Source organism: Manis javanica, chromosome 1, assembly GCF_040802235.1.
Source record: "Manis javanica isolate MJ-LG chromosome 1, MJ_LKY, whole genome shotgun sequence".
Lineage (NCBI taxonomy): Eukaryota > Metazoa > Chordata > Mammalia > Pholidota > Manidae > Manis > Manis javanica.
In genome coordinates, this window is record NC_133156.1 from 189,162,426 (window position 1) to 189,181,175 (window position 18,750).

General features: G+C 39.1%; 1 protein-coding gene across 4 annotated transcripts in view; it reads right to left on the reverse strand.

Moving 5' to 3' along the window:
• Positions 1–155: 155 nt before the first annotated feature.
• Positions 156–18,750, reverse strand: part of UGP2 (UDP-glucose pyrophosphorylase 2) — a 50,015-nt gene continuing 31,420 nt past the window's right edge. For all 4 annotated transcript variants that reach the window (XM_036996651.2, XM_036996649.2, XM_017673990.3 and 1 more), the window contains exons 4-10: positions 9,463–9,648; positions 8,243–8,376; positions 6,802–7,099; positions 5,476–5,673; positions 4,692–4,934; positions 1,661–1,765; positions 156–608 (exon numbers count right to left, since the gene is read on the reverse strand). In XM_036996651.2, coding sequence (XP_036852546.1) covers positions 501–608; positions 1,661–1,765; positions 4,692–4,934; positions 5,476–5,673; positions 6,802–7,099; positions 8,243–8,376; positions 9,463–9,648 — 1,272 coding nt within the window. In that variant the 3' untranslated portion in view covers positions 156–500. The remainder of the gene's footprint in view (positions 609–1,660; positions 1,766–4,691; positions 4,935–5,475; positions 5,674–6,801; positions 7,100–8,242; positions 8,377–9,462; positions 9,649–18,750) is intronic.

The window sequence follows — 18,750 nt, forward strand, 5'->3', positions numbered from 1 at the left end:
ATGCAAAAACTGGATTTGTTAGGTAATTGGCTAGCAAGTACTTAAAAATTCCAAAAGCAAATCTTCAACTGATGTAGTAATTGTTTAGCAAGTGTAAATCATTTTTCACCATTTCATAAAATTAGCATTGGAAAATATAAGTGTGCACATCTATGTGTTGCTTCAGAGCTTTATTTTTGAAATCACAATTCAAAGTGACCATTATTGAGGCCTCCATTAAAAGCTTTTCCAGCAGAGCAGCCCCAGTTCTGAGATTAAACAGTATTGCACTTTAAGATGAACTACCTTTCAGGATTCTCTTCAAAGAAGAAAAATATTGCTTCCATCGGTGCTTTTCTTAAACTAAAAGCTTACTGCAGAAAACTACTTAAAAAATTAACACTGCAGAGTACAGTAACATAGTAAGGTACCTGCCTATTTTAGAATCCTAAAGAACACATTTCACTGTAAGAAACTGTTTAGCCCATGATTAGTATAAAGTGTACATAGTATTTTTCATTTCAGTGGTCCAAGATACGAAGGTTCCCAGATACAATCTTGTTCTCTAATACTGCTCCAGGTGGGATGTCAATCCGGTCACCATGATTTGCAATGATGATAACTGTTCCCTAAGTAACAGAAAAACAAAAAGCAAGAGTGTACTTTCAGCTGCAGCTGAAATGCAATTGATTTTCTTACAGGTCATCAGGTTTAGGTAGAACTCCATTTTCAATGGAATAATTGTATTTATAAATAATATTAAAAATGAAAAACACCATATTAAGGAGAACTGTAGTGTGTCCTTCTGTAACAATCTTGGCAGTAGTTAGTGCTATACTCCTTACCTCCTACCAGAAGTGTGATGAGGAGTGGGAAGTGTCCCAGAGCCATGGCATGAACTTTTCTAAGAATACTCAGAAGGCCACCAGCATTATCTACCTTCATTAAGGAACCTACAAGGTGCTTGATTTATATGTACATGTAGGTTTGGGGTTCTTCTTTTAAAGTTTACTGATAACATTTTTCATGTCTTGAGACCCTTTAGATGAGCCAGTATCAGCAATGAAGTTCTATATATGTGTGTGTGTGTCTTTTTCTTTTTTCAAGATCTTTATTTAAGTAGCCTTGGAAGAAAACATGAAATCTAGGTATGGAATTTTAAAAACTAAGTAGGAAAAAGCTGTTCTGAGGTTTAATACGTATAACCATAGCCCTTCCTATTTCTTATGCTAGCCTGAAATGATAATTACCAAAGTACCCAAGTACTACAGTAATGTGAACAAATAATACTGATGACAACAGATTAACAGGAATAGATATACTCAATATAAATGAAGTCCTTCTTTCTACTTTTATTCAGATTCAAAGTCATCTTTAGTGAGCTAATGTTAATTAGACATTGATTCTATTTTTAAAGATTGTCATACTTCAATAAAATAGTATCACTTCAGTTCAATTATTTAATATTTGCTCTCCATCTGAATGTTACGGTTCACAGAATTCCCATGTACTGCAATTATAATTGTATTTTAAATGTTGTATATCTATGGAAGACAGTGTTAACACAAAATACTGTGGTAGGCTATTTTATTTTTTAATTGTATCTGTATCTTATAAACATCTGGTGTAGACTAAGAAGTATTCCTCAAAGACAAATTCAGAACTCATCATAACACCATACCTTTAATGAAACATTCTTGCCAAATGTCACATCTCCTGAAACTGTGAGGTGATCCAATTCAAGCATATCTGGTATACTTTCAAATCTCCTTAGATAATCCTGAACCTGAAAGAAAAATAGAAGCATATGTCTTTTTTAAGAGATGGGTTAAATTAAAAGGGATTAAATTAACAAGATTGTTTAACTGAACTGTAAAAACATGCTGTTTATGGCCAAGCTCAGGCCCCTTATGGGTCTTAGGCAGTTATTATATGATAGATGCTGTGGAGAGACCAGGAGATACAACACTGTCCCTACAATCAAGCAACGTGTAATAGACCTCAGCAGATCAGACATTTAAAAATAGATGAAAAGATAACCAACATGCTAAGAGATGTTTAAGTGGTGTGGATAATCTGGAGTGAGTCAGAAAAAAGATCATCATGGTTTGAAGCAAGACAGACTGGAGCTGGGCTTTAAGGGGGGATGGGTAGGATTCAGAAGAAATGGAATGTATTTCAAGAAGAACACAAATGATCAATGTAAGTGATCACTATATTTGCCTGTTATTTTCTTAGATTTTATAGGCATTTGAAATTGTCCTGTATGGCCTTGTTTCCTATTCTGCTGAGAAAAATGGTGGTAATCAGAAAACTTCCACTAGGTTCTACTACCATGAGCCACCTGCCCCCCTGCCCCACTACTTTGTTCCTCCTAGTCCTGGGGTTGTACTGTTTCTACTCCAACTTAAGGCCAACCCTTCTTATGGCCTTTTCAAGGATGCTGTCCAGAGATTCTCTCCCTCTTCAATGTCTTTTTCCTCAATTGCATCAATTCTCACCAGTGTTATGAACATTCTATAAATGAGCCCATCTTTAAGAAACAAAACTCACATCTTACCCTTTCTCTTTGTGGCTGTCTTTTACTGTTTTCTTTAAGGCAAAACTCTTGAATAAGTTGTTCACATTCATATCTTTATTTCTCTTACTCTCTTTTAAATCCATTCTAGTCAAGTTCCAAAACCTCTATACTGATAAATCTAATGGTGAATTCTCATCTTACTTGAGTTAGTAACAGCACTCAACACAGATGATCACTCCCTCTTTCTTCAAACATATTCTTCATTTGCTTTTCAGGATGCACACATTCATGGTTTTCCACCCAGTTTCTCCTCTGCAGCTCTTCAGTCACCTTTGCTACTTCCTCTACTTTATCCCCATCCTCTAAGCCTTGGGTACCTCAGGGCACAGTTTTTGGATTTCCACCCTTGGCTCTAGGTGATCCTTATCTCATGGCTGTAAATATCAGCTATAAACTGAGAACTCTCATGTGTACCTGTATCTTCAAGATCTCTCCTCTGAGGTCCAGACTTCACATTCAGCTTCCCATCTGAAGGTCTAGTAAGTACAGTTCCAGAGTTTTAACTCCCCATTCTACTCACTCTAAACCTACTCTACCCAAGCCTTCCCCCATCTCAGTAAATGGCAATTCCATGCTTCCAGCTGTACCGACCAAAACCTTGGAATCATCCATCCTTACTCTTTTTTTCCCCTCTTACCCACTCATCTAGTCCAATGGCAAATCTGTGAGTACAACTTTGAAAGTATCTCAGAATGTTGGCATTTTTCACCATTTCCACTGCTATGACCCTAATCCAAGCCACTGTATTCTCTTGCCAGGATTCCTGCAACAACCTATTCTCTGGTCTCCCTGATTCCACCCTTGCTCACCAAATCAGTCACTTCACCCCTCAGCTCACACCTCTCCAATGGTTCCTCATCCACCAGAAAAAAAAAAAAGCCACACTCCAAATATTCAGTTACAAGGCTCTTCATAATCTGGTCTGTTCCCTCTCTGACCAACTATCCCCTCAAACTTCACTCCACTCTAGCCATATCCCTAGACTAATATCCCTAAAACTGATTCTTCCTCAGAGCAACAAGCCATTGCCCTCTCAGACCCTAGCAGATTGGGGCAGCCAAAGTTCTTACCTCCTGCAGGGTATGGAAGAGGCTACAAAGAGTGGGAGGGAAGTAAAGGAGGGTAAGGCTAGGCAGAAAATGGTTAGCAATCCTGTCTTGGGATGTGGGGAGATGGGGGGTCCTTGTATCACCAAGGTTTTTCCCAGCCCAACCAAGATGATGAAAGAGGCACCAAAAAATAGGGAGACTCCTAATATGCCTGATCCTAATATGCCTGATGCTATCCCGGGAGTCTAGCCCATCTTCAGGACCCACAATCATCCCCCGTCAGATTATAAGGCAGCTCACAACTCCACAGCAGGTGGGACTCAACTACAATCAGGACTGGAACAGACTTGGAGGGCAGAGCGGACTACAGCCCAGCCACAAAGGCTCACCCTTGTGACTTCATTAACCTCACGCAACATTTTACATAACTAACTTTCTGGATTCCCCCTATCACGTGAGGGTGGGGTTTTATTATTCTTGCTAGCCCCTGCCCAGAATGCTTTCACTGAACCCTGATATCTGCATGGCACACTCACTCTATTTCTCAGTCCATCTCTGGCCAAGCAATGTAAAATTATCTTCTCTCCCCAACCCTCCCACACATTTCCTATTCCTCTTTATTTTCTCCACAGCATTATACGTTTGATTTATTTGCTTATTACCACATCCCTACCCAACTAGAATATCCATGAAGGTCAGGATTTCAGACTTTAATTTATTGCTAAGTATTTAGCCCCCAGAATACTGCCCAGCACATTTCAGGGGCTCAATAAATATTTGTTAAACCAGAATTAACATTCTCCCATTGATGAAAGCAGTAATGGTCTAGCAGAAATGTAAGAAATATAAATTGTCCCAAAATATAAACATGCTTTTCTACTTTTCAGGTTTCAAAAATGAGTTACATCTTTATCTTCTATGTTCAAGTCCCTTTTAAAGACATCAAAGATGGAGGAATGTAATAGGTTAGCAGCAGAGACTGCAGTTAAGACTCAATTCACATGTATATCGTATCTCTGTAAATACACATTTAAGAAATACAAATCCACATGTATTATCATGTCTTTACAATAATTACATACCTTTGTAAAAGAACTGCCTAATTTAACCAAGGGCACAGTAGGAAATTCCCGCTTCTCACTCATTGTCAAAGATCCTGCATTAAGGCTATAGAGGTTTGACATCACAAGCAAAAGATCTGATGTGGTCTTGACAGGCAGAAAACGGCTCCTAGGAACATTAATACCTAGAGAGTTCTCAAAACTTTTAATGGCAGCCCCTACTGCAGTTTCTAACTGAATGACATTCAGGCCTCCATCCAAAGTCTGTAAGATAAGGGGTGGTGGGGGAGAAACAGGTGTTAGCAACTTAGTTCCATGTAGGCTAGTCAGGAGAACTGACATTTATCAAGCACCTGCCATAGGCCAGATGCTTATGCGTATCTTTTTCCAGTGTCCTAACTTCTGTTCCACTTTATGATAATGAACCAAAGGTTCAGAAAACTAATAGGCCAAGAGTCCTAACTTCTGTTCCATTTTATGATAATGAACCAAAGGTTCAGAAAACTAATAGGCCAAGAGGCCTGTAAGTATTAGAGCAACAGGAAAATAGAGATATAGGTTCTCTCCTTTAAGGCCCAGTGCTCTTGCCAGTACCACAGCCTGGGGTGAAGTAAAGGCACTGTGGCTTGGGTGACTAAAGGGATGGGTGTAGACTCTGAGAGAGGGCTTGAAACTGGAGAGACTGACTAGGCAGAAACGAGTGGTCAATGGAACAGACAGGCCAGAGGCAGTGACAGTGGGTCTGTGTGTAGCCTACTGTGATCTTAGAAACCAGGGAGCCCAGCGGGCTGCAACTTTGGCTTACCTTTGGATTCACAATGATTTCCATGTCAATAGCATTCCGCTCTTGCAGTCTTTTAACTGCTGCAAGAGAGATCCACAAGTTGTTTGTGTTAAATATTTTGAATTTTGATACAGACTTGAACTCATCAACATGTGCTTTTGGCACTTGAGCAATTTCCACCAGTCTCAATTTGCCTTCATACTGAGTGAGTGTCCCACCCTAGAAAGGCAGAGAACAGTGAGTGAATGCCTCATTTCTCCCAATCATGACCACACCACACTATTTATAGTCTAAGAATGTTATTGAAAAACTTGATAAAATCCACCAGAAATGAAAAGCATTGGTACTGATTCGATCTGTGATACAAAGCAACATATGTATGAAGACAAAATCAATGAAAATAATTCAGGATGTCAGTCATTTTATATTGTATTCCCACCCTCTTGTCCATAATAAAAGCACTGGTTGCATGTCAGTCTTTACTTTCTGTGGTCCGCTACAGGAACAGCCATTCCTCTATTCCCAAACCACCGTCCACTAACAACTCAGACCCTTGCTGATGGGACTCTAGGATTAGGAAAGAAAAGGGAAGACAGAGGTACAGGAGGATGTGAAATGACCCAAGTGGCCTCATCTTAAGAGGTTCTTATAAGCAGGAAGCCATGGTAGTGTGGGAAGAAGGGAAAATTCACTCGTGTGGGGAACATTTCCAGGAGACAGTGAACCTAACCCTGGGACTGATCACTTCAGTACGCCCACTTGCGCTCCGCGTGTGCAAGTCAGTAAGACCCTGTGTACATGCCATCAAAGGCCAAGTGTCAGCACCACTAAACAAGCATAGTTAAAAAAAAACAAATTTTTGCTTTGTGCTAAACAATTGTTTTTTGCAGCTACAGAGATCTTACAGTGATAAAGCAAAAAATATATATATATATATAGAAACAGTAGAAATTTTCATTTAAGAAACAATGAAATAAAGCACCAAGGTTTGAAAACCTTGAAAGAAGAATATTAAGGTTTGAACAAACATCAAAGTATTTTTATATGTTTTCAGATTTATCCCATAAATATATGTGGAACTGTTTTCAGTTAAAATTGCCCATATGGATTATTCAAAAAATAAAGATGATAACATTATTAAATCTGGATTTATATACACACTGTTCTGTCAGACAAACTTAGGAGATGCCACAGTACACACTACTCACTCTGTGGCAAAAAGTGCTGTTACTGATCCATAAATATGTGTTGTTTAACATACAAACGTTCCAATACAAAAAAGAGTTTGAACTACACAGCCTATGGTATGTGTGAAGATGTAAATCCAGGTTGCTGCCTCTTATTTACCTTTACATCTGCACGTGTTTTGTTCGTGACTTCCATGACAAATTCACAGGGTTTTCCATTGGGTGGGTTCATTAGATGATTAAGAATATAAAGATCCACTGTAGCACCCAGATTATCTATGTTAGACACAAAAATATACTCTTTGCCTTCTCCTATAAAGGTATCAAGCAAACCAGAGTTGTAGAAACTGGCATAAATATCACCATGACCTGGAGGGTACCAGGCTTCTGTGTTTTCCCCTGAGTATGATACATCCTTTGCTACAGGCAGTAAAGATTCTTTATTAATCCTTGGGTACCTTAAAAAACAAAAAAGTTCCTTTTCAATATCAACTCTGTAGAACATTCCAGACCTTCAATTAAAACATGCACTCAAAGTTAAGTAAAAACTTCCCTCCCTTTCAGTCTATCAATAATAAATAACCGTAGGTGAATCTGTTTATCCAATTCATTTGTCCAAAAATCAGTTTCTAAGAGTAATACTTGCTGCTTTAAAGAAAAAAAGTTCCCCATGGTCATGCAGATAGGGGAGATACATAATTTTTATGATAATGTATTTTATGTCTCCAAGAAGAGAGAGATACTAAGTAAATTTTCTCAAACATACATGGCTGTGGGATTATTCTTTTCCCTGAAAACCTATTTGGGAAAAGCTGTCCATTCTTATAAACAGACACACTCAGGGTGGTGCTCTGTTTCCCAGAAATACAGCAGCTTAGTGCTCAGGGATCCCTGTTTCCTACCACTGGTGAGAATATGTGGAGGGGCTGGCAACGGGAAAAGGGCAACAGAGCAGCTAGTACAGTTAGCAGATGAAAGACCGGCCAGAAAATGGGGGCAGAGCACCTGTGACGTAAGAAAGTATCCATAGAAAAACAGGTAAAAAAAAAATTGCGGTACACTTTAGAAGTGTCCCTTCTATACAAGGTCATATAGACCTGTATCCTTTCTTAAATGGAAGTCTTATTTCCCTAGTTACCTGGGCTTTATCACAGTTCTTCACTGAATTCCTGGGTACTTATTCTCTCTTCCCCCAAGTAGATGATTTTCTCGAGAATTTATTAAATTTACCCCAAGCCTATTCAGGATGTTGAAGAAATTCCTTCCCATGGGAAAGAAGGTTATCAATAATGCAGGTACAGAAGTTTCATAGATCCAGCTGGAGCCCAAATGTGCCCTCAGAAAGCAAAGATGTAAAGCTGTCCTTCAAACATTGAAGGACATGGAAAAAATCTCAACCAGATTCTCTTAATTGGGAGTTACAGAACTACAGAGTGGTTATAAAACAATCCTGTTAACAAATGTTCAGCCTTTAAAGGCATCAAACACTTAGAAACATTAGTCTTTGGCACATGCATATCTTGAGGCTGCTCTGTTCAAGCAAGACAAAGGTCCTTCCCTGGAGTAACACCTCCCAGAATTAATTTTTTTACTCCTTGTACCTGCTCTGATTAAAAGTGTAGATTTTCACACGACAATGATTGTACTTCTGTAGTATTTTTTTTGTATCCTCATCCGTGTTAAAAGAGTTCATCAGAACAAGAGGAACATCTGTATTGTAGGTTTTGTTCAAATGCTGGGGGGGGGGGGGAAATGACAATCAGATTACCCAGATTTTTCTTTTGCTCAGAGTATAAAATTAACTCTTAATGGTTAATTATGAATCACCAAGTATCCAAATAATCTATATGTAGTCCAAAATACAGATTTTTTATAATAACTACTTAGCATAAGCCAGACATTTTGCTAAGCAATTCACCACATATTAGCTCATTAAATCACAACCCTATGAGACAGAAGCTGTTGTCTGCATTTTTCTGATGACTACACTGAGGCCCATTGAGGTGGCAGGTCAATGGCAGAGCAAGGACACCCTTCTCCCCCAGTCCCTGCAGTGTGACCTTGGAGCATGTGCCCAGGCAGTACCCGGTAGCCTTATGGCTGTCCTGTGTTCAAAGTTTGATTCTGCACTTAACTAGCAGGGAGCCTTGGTCAGGTAAAGCAACCTGTCTGTGCCTTGGCTTCCTCATCTGTAAAATGGGGACGATAACAGTACTTAGAGTTGTTGAGAGGAACTAATGAGTCAATTTATGTAAAGAGCTCAGACTAATACTTGGTGTACAGTAAGTACCCAATACATGTTGGCCAATGGTACTGGGGCTGCCAGCATGTATTAGACAGTAGGGATAAAGAGACAAGGTTAGGGCCACTGCACCGGGAGAGCTTACGGCCCGTGATTAATGACTTTATCATAGAGAGAAGCCAAGAAGAGCTTGTAGCATCCATAGTATCCACCCAGATATGTGAAATTCACCCCAACCTCCCAAAAGGGGTTAGTTAATAAAGCCAGATCATCCCAGCTGTGATGAATGTCACTAGAAAAAATGACAGTGGGGGAGAGGATGGGGAAGAGAAGATCAAAGGAGAATCCAAGTAGATCCAGAGATTTCAACCACCACAAATGCTACTTAAAGATCTAAAGCTTTTACAACACTGTAAGGATATGCCCCTTAGGAACACCCAACCATTTATATATTAATAGAGACTAAAGATAGCAAGCTCCTTGACTGTCTCAATCCACATCTGTTATTTTATAAGGTAACATTTATAATAACCTAAAAACAATTTTAGTAGCTCATGAGAAAGGCTAAATGTTACTCACTTCAATTTGCTGAACCGTCAGATCCAAAAAGGTATTCTCATTCCTCACACCGATCAGACTTTTGGGGCCTTTGCAGCCCATGCTGGTACCCAGACCGCCATTGAGTTTCACTACCACCAGCTTGTTCAGCACAGAAGATACATTATCAGGTAAGCCCCTGGCCTTTATTTTTTCATATGGTTGAATCTGAAATTTTTAAAAAAATTATAAAAAAAAATTATAGAAGTAATAAAAATAGCTTTCTGAGAGGTTAAATCAATCCCAGGTTTATTTCCATGTTTTTTTAAAGAATTTTGCTTTTTCTCTGTAGAAAGTTTCAATTGTGTTTCCTTTAATGTCATGGGTCCTTCTGGTTCAAAATCAAGTACTTACTGGCAACTTCCCTTGTACACAGAAGTAGTTCAGTGGTTCATGAGGAAGTTACAGTCTGCAAATATTTGTGTGGCTGGTGAAAACATCTAAGTCTCTTGGACTACCTTCAAAAACCCAGAATTCCAAGTTTGCATCAGTATAGCAAATGGGATACACAAAACTCATCAAGTCTGTAAATATTTCTGGAGCATTAGGGATCTACTTCAATTCTGGAGAAGTACGTATACGACGACACTTTATTCCTTCTTCCAAAGGAGGCAAAAACCAAAACGAAAACATTCTTTGTTCTCCATTCAGTTGTCAGTTTGCCCTCCTGAGGTGGCATGGGGTTTTGTCATACTTCTAGGTATGTACAAGCATAGAATTTAGCTTTTAGGTATCACTGTATAAAAGATTGTGTTGGACAATTCAGTGTTCTCATTGTGCCTACAAATGATCCAGTAGGGACGGAGATGGCCAGATTTGGGACCTGAGGGGATCCCAACTCCATCTCCTCCCTACACCTTCATCTAGTCCTGTGAGCAAAGCCTTAGTTTTCACCTTCTCCCTCCCAGGAAATGAACAGTGACACACTGGAAGCCCAATTCTTCTGTTCACAGAGAGGCACAGCAAGTCTAAATATCTTACAATGAGAAGGGGGGAGTGGTATAAAGGGCCAATAAAGGTATACATTCACAAGGTATATGGAAAACCGAGCCTTATAAAATTTATTATTCCATTTGCAGATACTAAAACTGAAATAATACAAGTTCTGAAGTCTTGGTTTATTAGAGCCTTATGAAATTTATTATTTCATTTGTAGATATTAAAACTGAAATAGTATACAAGTTCTGAAGTCTTGGTAATTAGAAAACTTCTTTATTTGAATTTAATAAACATAACAATATACATATTTAACTTTGAATTAAAAGGATGCAAAAATGCTGAAAATATAACCACAGTTCTAAAAATATTAATCTAAGAAAATGCTGCTCTTCAGATACATGTGAAAATCATGCAGAATGGCAGAACCTGGGTTTCAGATGCCATTATAAACACCTGTGTTCCGTATTTACTAATATCTCTGGGGGATGAGCCTGTCATTTCAAGGCTTTACAAAAATATAAACAATGCAAAAATAAATTTCTTCCTCTTTAAGTACGTAGTCAAAACATCACCAGTATGGCACTTTTTCACTGTCACGGTCAAGACATAGTGCTGTCCAGCAGAACTTTCTGCAATCATGGAAATGCCTTATAATTTGTGCTGGTCACATGTGGCTACTGAGCACTTGAAATAATACCAACTGAAGCACTGAAGTTTTAATTTTACTTATTAATGTAAACCAACACATGTGGCTAGCAGCATGTACAGGTCTTGATCGTCTATTAAAATAATCAACCAAGGTATCAGTTATGTTTTTCATTTTAATAAAACTCTTCCAGAACCATTCTTGTTCAACATCATTTTTTTTCCACTTTAATGACACATCACAAGATACTCAAACACATAAAAAGATGAGCTAAAACCTAATTCTTCCTCATTTTCCCCAATCAACACTACATTCATATACTAATGCATAACAACAAGCTTTTACTAAAGGTAGACTGATGTTTAACTTCGGTCTTAGAATTTGACCAAATAATCTGTGTGCAGCTTAGCCCTAAGGCTTTACAAGGCCAAATGCCAACCCATCCACTTAAACACCAATTTGAGCTCCCTGAACCTGTGATGCTGTGGCACCCACCATATCTTATCATTAGCCAGATCAGCAATTCAAACAAGGTACATCATTAGGATTAATTATTGATATTTGAATATTGTTTCACACAGAGGTGAACATTGTACATATAACTTGCAGTGAAAAATTTCATGTAATGTTAGTATTCTACAGCTGAAGTATAAATGCTTATTATTACAAGAGTAAAAATGCTAGTTATTAAATATTTTTAAAGTTATTAATTTTTTGTATATTTGCAAATGTTTTAGTTAAATTTAAATTGGGAAATAAACTGACAGTAAATATAAAAACTGAGTACAGTAAATATCTTTAGGAAGAACATAATTTCCTTTGGAGCTGATGAATGTTTATACAAACTTAAATAATATCAAGCAAAAAAATGTAAATTGCTTATATCTTAATTCTAACCTTTAAACAATTGCTTGGTATACTAACATGCCTGGCATTAAATAAAGTGAGCTTTAGGAACCATGTTTAACTTTTAGCTGTTCAATGCCATTTAGGTCATGAGTTTTCAAGAAAAAAGTACTAACAGGACTTTATCACATCCTGTGAAGATGAATTAAAAGTCAGATGTCAACCTTATGCCTTAAAGTTTTACCAGGAGAAGAAAAAAACCCTTCAAAATCATATGTATTCATGATAAATCATCTTTGACCCATACACATAAGGAACATAAAAGTTAATAAAAAGTGCTTAAAGAAGACATATTTTGTTCACACTTATCAAACTTCAAAACATGCATTTTATTAGAATACTTTAAGAAGACAATTCCTTGTGACTAAGTCTATGGAGGCTGAATAGTTTTTTTGATCCAAAAACTTATTTTAGGACAGTGATACAAGGTCTCAGCCTCAGGGTGATTTTAACAGTAGGCCATTTGGCCTTCAACCTGAAGGTGTATTAAGTACACTTTTGGCTTTAATTCAATCTCCCCAAGATTGGTATCTTAAGAACTTTGAGTTTAAATTTTACATGCAATTCTGAATTTTAAATATATGGCATGAAATGAAATGAGCTAAGTATAACATTACATTCCAAAACCAAGTTAATAAAGACTTGGCCACAGGTCCAGACAACTCACAAGTAGAAAGACTTGTTTACCATCTAGCTGAGCACCCATAACTCAGTGAAATGCCACCTGCAGAACCCAGCACTGCAGATGAAGTGGGCAAGGGGTCCCTCTCTCTGCGGATGTGAAGGAACCATGTTATCTAAGCGGTGCCTTCGGTAACACTCGTCTTGCTGTAACTGGTCCTTAAAGCAGCCCATTAAATGCAGGCCCCTGATGAACGTGACTGCAAACAGGGAAAGGACTCTGAGAGGAACTACGGCAGGGAAGGGAAGAGTCGCAGCATGCAAAGCAAGTAGGCAGGCGAGCGGAGATGTCCAGAGTGGCCGGGCAGAGTCGCTGCTGAGGGCCCCACTGGCAGCCTTTCTCTTCTCTTTCAGGATCTACGCCCATCCCAGCTGCCCCCCAACAAAGACACACTCTCTCACACACACACACACACACAAAGAAAGGTACCAATTGTTTCAGTCCAGGAAGCTTTTTGTCTAAAGCTTATTACAGGTTAAATTAGGTAGTAAGCATAGCTTTCCATCACATAAATCATCCTCTGTGCCAACAGAAGTTGTCTCCATTGGTGATACGGTCCACACCCTCACCAGGGGCCTCACCAGGCAATCCTACAGAGCTCAGTTTAGTTCCACAAGCCAAGAGGAGCTGTTAGAAACTTGCTTGGCAGCAGCTGAAGTTATACCAGACACACCTAGTCACCAAGACATTTTTAGATCCGCCCTTCACTCTCCCCTTTTTGGCTTCTCGGGGAGAAGGCACAGAGACATCATCCACTCAGGCACAGACGATGGTATTCAGAGGTGGCAGGGAGCACTCTGTACCGCCAGCTCCAGCCTCACCACTGACGGCATCACTTCAGTCATCACAAGCACAGTCTTTGTGCTATTAATGCTCATCACCCTGTTCTCTTTTTCCCAGACATGAACAGATATTGGCATTCTAAGACCTCTGCTGCAACTAAATACACAGTAGGGCAACCTCTCTAAATGAGGTGGGGTAAACCCCAGGGGGATCCCTGCAAAATGTGCAGGGGAGACCAGGCCCTCATGTTCTCTTCTCACTGGGAGAAAAGGATTGGTCAGTTTACCCAGCTTCCTCTGGGGAACCAACAAAAGAAAGCAGTTGGCAATCTACTAGACAACGTGATTTAAATAACTCTAACCTCCAGGAAGTCAATCCAGTTTTTCTGCAGAAACAAAGATTTTTAAAAACATCTTTTAAAAACTGTCTATCATGGGTCTGTACCTTGCCAAGTCTGTTGACAACTCAGTTTCCAGTTAGAAGAAAAGCAGAATTCACCCCACAGTCATGGACACACTGTTCCCATGAGCAATAGTGTAACCCAGTTCTTGGGAGCATATTTGTGTTATTCCTGGAGACAGTGCCGCATACCAAAACGGGCAAACAGTACCTGCCCTGTTATGGTTTACAAGGGTATGATTATTGTGATCTGAAAGATTTTTTTCTTCAACAAAAGCAAGTTTACCTGAAAGAAAATAAGCTGTGTAAACAGTGACAAATTTGGAATGACACTCTGTGTGTACTGAAGTACTGACTTGTTCGCCAACCCCTTTTTGCAGTGACTGTGTGCTGAGTTATGTGCTAGCCACTTGCACATGTTATCTCTTCATTTCACATTTCTGAAGGTTAACAACCAAAATGGGGGTTATTTGAAGCTCCTACAGATTAATTTAAATGACAGAGAAACCATGTCTAGATCTGAGACTTTTTTTCACAAAGGAAAAGTTGGCAAATCATGTACATCATTACATGGTCCACCAACAAGTTCACCAACACCCCTCAGGCACCAGCTCTGATTTCACAGAAGGGATGAAAACCATCCTATATGAGAATTCCCTCAACTTTCGGCCACCAGATCCCCAGAGCCCGCCTGCACCTCCCTCTCTGCCTCTCCCCTGCCTTCTGCTCTCAGGAAGAGCTTCTTCACCAGAAGGCAATCTCTCTACCAGTGCCCATCCCAAGGAGCCCCTCTCACCAATCATCTGGTCTCCTCATAGCCTCTCCCTCTCTATCCTTTCCATCAGCATGAACATACTCAAGTATCTGCCATCTAAAAAACAAGAGAGCAGCAATGCATACACTCACCCTTTCCTACACCCACATTCTTTTTTCTTCATTTTCTTAGAGGCAGAGTTTTTTGAAAATGTTGCTGCACTCATCTCTACTTCCACACCTCCCTTCCACGCACACACCCCCTGCAGTCTCTTAGTAAGGTCACCAGCATCTTCCTAATTGCTAAAATCAATCAATAACACCAATACTTGTCTTAATTGGGCTCTCACCTGCATTTGACATATCTGACCACCCTGACAATTTGAAATGCTCAATTTCCCTTGATTTCTGAAACACCACATTCTGTTTTCCTCCTTGCTCTGCCTATTCTTTTTCAAGCCCATTCTAAGTAGGTCTCCTTTTCCCAGGCAATCTGCTCCAGCCCGACAGCTTCAGTAACTCCTGTCTCAAGGCACCAAAGCACACCCAACTGCCAAGCCCGGAAACGGCTTGCGTCTGATAATGGCCAAGTCCTGTCAGTCTCATGAAGTCGTCTCTGCTGCCACAGTCGGCATCCCACTCACCTCTCACCTTGTCACTGCAGTGTCTCTATGGATTCCTTACTTCCCTCCAGTGCACCCTTCACTTGGCAGGTATGATCTTTTCGAAAAGAGAATTTGAACATGTTTCTCTCCTTATTACATCATTTATAAAATAAAGCATTGACATGATGTGGCAGAGATTATTAGCTGCCTACCCCAACATCATTTTTCCCCTTCTACTTTTAGAATCTTGATTTTCAGCTGGGCACACCGCCACCTCAAATAGAAGACTACCTTTCCCAGCCTCCCTTCCAGCTATTCATGCCTAAGTTCTGGTCAATGTAATTAACTGGATGTGAGATGAAAGATTTCCAGGAAGTCTCTGTGAAAGAGAAGGGGCCGTGCTCTTCTTCCTTCTTCCTGCTGTGTGGATGGGGATAGCACAACCAGAGTTCATCCAGGCAGCCATCTGGGACCATGGGGAGATATGCTAAGGACAGCAGAGTGGTGAGAGAGAGAAGCCAAGGCTCCTGATGACCACCAAGCTGCCACATTAGCTCTAGATTGTTCTTTCTAGATTTGTTATTTTGAGTTTCACTATTAAATGTAGCTGAATCTAATCCTAAAGACATGGTTTGCAAGGTCCTTAACAATTTGGCCCTTTTTGCTTCCGCACGCTCCACTCCTCCTCCCCTGACTCACTGTCTGGGAACATGGAGTACCGTCAATATGGTCATCTTTGGAGAATCAGCCTCGCTCATGCAGGATTGCTCCTCAACACAAGGCTCACAGATGCAGAAGAGGATGAACTACAGTGGTATGCGGGGCTCACTCTCCTCTGTAGCGGCAGGACGGGAAGAACTGGCTAGCATCATAGATTCAATCTGTGTGCACAGTGCACCAAGACTTCTCTTCTAGCACAAGTACTGCCTGGCCTAGAAACATTACCATTTTAAAAACATTTTCAAAAGAGGTTAATAAATAATTCTTTGAGGGCACCAACAGGCACATAATGGATGAAAACCAGTACCTGGCTTCCCTGAGAAATGTCTGAAAATGCAAGGATGTGCTACAGTGAGTTGATACAGCTGCTGTTTCCTCCATGACCCAATTCAAATCACTGTAATAAACTGTATCAGTTCCAGTGTGAATTGTATCATTTGACAAAAAAGACTGCTCCACAACTGAGTGAGGCAGTGTGACACAGCAGCTGGGAACACAGGCTTTGCCGTCAGGCTGCCTGAGTTTGAATCCCAGACTCCTCTGTTTGTTACGGCAAATAATTTGACTGCTCTAAGCCGTTTCTGGCTACTTCATTGATTTGTTAAAGGATAAATGAGATAACGAATGTGAAGTGCTAAGCAAAGTGTGTGACCCACAATAAGAACACAAATGCCGGCTGGTGTTATCACTACATCACTGATACAGACACACTCTCCACTAACATTTCTGCTACGTAAGTGAATAAATGATGGAACAAACAGAGCTATTAATAAATGAAATCTATTCTCTGGAACTTCTTGTCCTAGTAAATACTAATTTTAAAAAAGTGGTTTCATCACTAATTAGAAACCCGGTAATATCCATTCTTTTAATTTTAAAAAAAGGTATTGAAATATCATATATTATATACCAATTTGGCAAAGAAAACCTAAAACTAAGACTTTGCATAAAAAATGTTTAAAGGCCATAATATTAGTGCAGTAATTATACAACAATCCCCCTGGGATAAGTAAGCAAACAGAATGAACATACAATAAAGATTATAAACTGAGATGGGAGAAGTACATTTACTAAGAAAATTATTTTGTCTTCTTTCATTTATAAATTACAAGAATGCAAGGCAAACTATCAAATCAAGTACATACTGCAATATTGCCAGTTAGTACTATTAACTCCCACATCTTTGCGATTTTTTTAGAAATTAATTTTAATTATCTAAACTAAATGCTAACTAAACCTATGGGCAGGAAAACATGAGGGTAATTTTTTCAGTGGTGGAGGGAATCAGCTTTCCTATTTATAGTCTTCACATGGCCAAAGGCAAACATTTTTAAATGGAGGTAAGTAAATAGGTCCTTTCAAAGAACAAGTCAGACATCCTGGCATCAATGCTCTTCTCTAAACAATTTCACTCATCAGCACCAAGTAACTCATGCTCAATATCCTTCAATGCTCAATGGCCTGCTACCTCTGTTACTAAAGTCAGCCTTAGTAAAAATCTCAGCAAGAATTACTACCCGGAACCAGTATCGCAGAAGTCACTTACTTTCATCTAAGTCTCATGTTGCCCTCTCTGGGGAGCCAAACTCGAACACCATGCTTTTTTGTTATACAAAGGTAAGTAATTCAAAGTCTAATAACCAGTTACTACATATAAAAGGATAGTTTTATATTAAATATTTCAAGCAAAAATTAATACAAATAGCCAATGAAAAAATCCTACCTAATAATCAAATAAGTTTAAAATTATTTTCATCTAAGCTGGAAAATATTTTTTAAGGCAATAATACACAGTGCTTTAATCAATGTAGTGAGAATGACAATAAAATTGATTGTAGGTTTCTATTAATGTTAACTCAGAGGAGCCTTTCCTATCTCTGCCCACCCTATCCAAAATATTAACCTCTACTCCCTCATTCTCTGCATCCTTACCCTTCTTTATTTTCACATCACTTATCACTACTTGAAATTATGTATCTTTTATTGTCCACTCCTTTACTAGATTGTTAACTAAAAACTTGATAAGGGTAGGGATTTATCAAAATAGTCCACTACTAATAGACAGCTGGCATTCAAAAAATAGCTGTTGAACCAATAAATTAATATGAATGGGCATGCAAATTGGTATATTCTTTCTGGAAAGCAACTGCAATATGTAACAAGAAAGTTTAAAAAGTTCATATCCTCTGAACAGAATGCCATTTCTGAATATTTATTTTTAGAAATAATTCAGAGATGCAAAGATTTATGTATATTCATCACAGGATTTTTGTAATAGCAAAAAATCTGAATCAACGTACATGTCCAACCATAGGAGAATCCCTGGAAGTAACACACACTGCTACACTGGTACAAACCCCCAGCCCTCACACCTGTCAGCTGTCTCTACAAATACATTTCCTTCAGGTGATGAGTTGGATTATCTTATTTCCCATCATCAAAAGGTTATGCAGAAACACTTAATTTCCAAAGTTTTCCATGCCACGTGATGAATGATCAAAGAACTAATACTGTAAAGGTTGTCAGCCATTCTTCCCAAAATTTCCCCTAATCTTTGACAATCCAATGCCAGTAACACACCGCAAAGCTTCCTCAGCTCACTAAACCTGACACCCCACCATGAACACACAACAACTCTTTGAATACCTACACCTCCACACGGTATGAGGATGGCCACTGGATTCTTTTAATAGCTGTGACAAGTCCTCTGAAACAAGACCAACCCTTCAATCTATCTTGAGTTTAGATGAGCTTTATCTATTACAACTAAAACTGTGAACTATTAACACATCTGATAGAAGAGATTATAGGAATTTATGGTTCTTCTACTTAGTGGG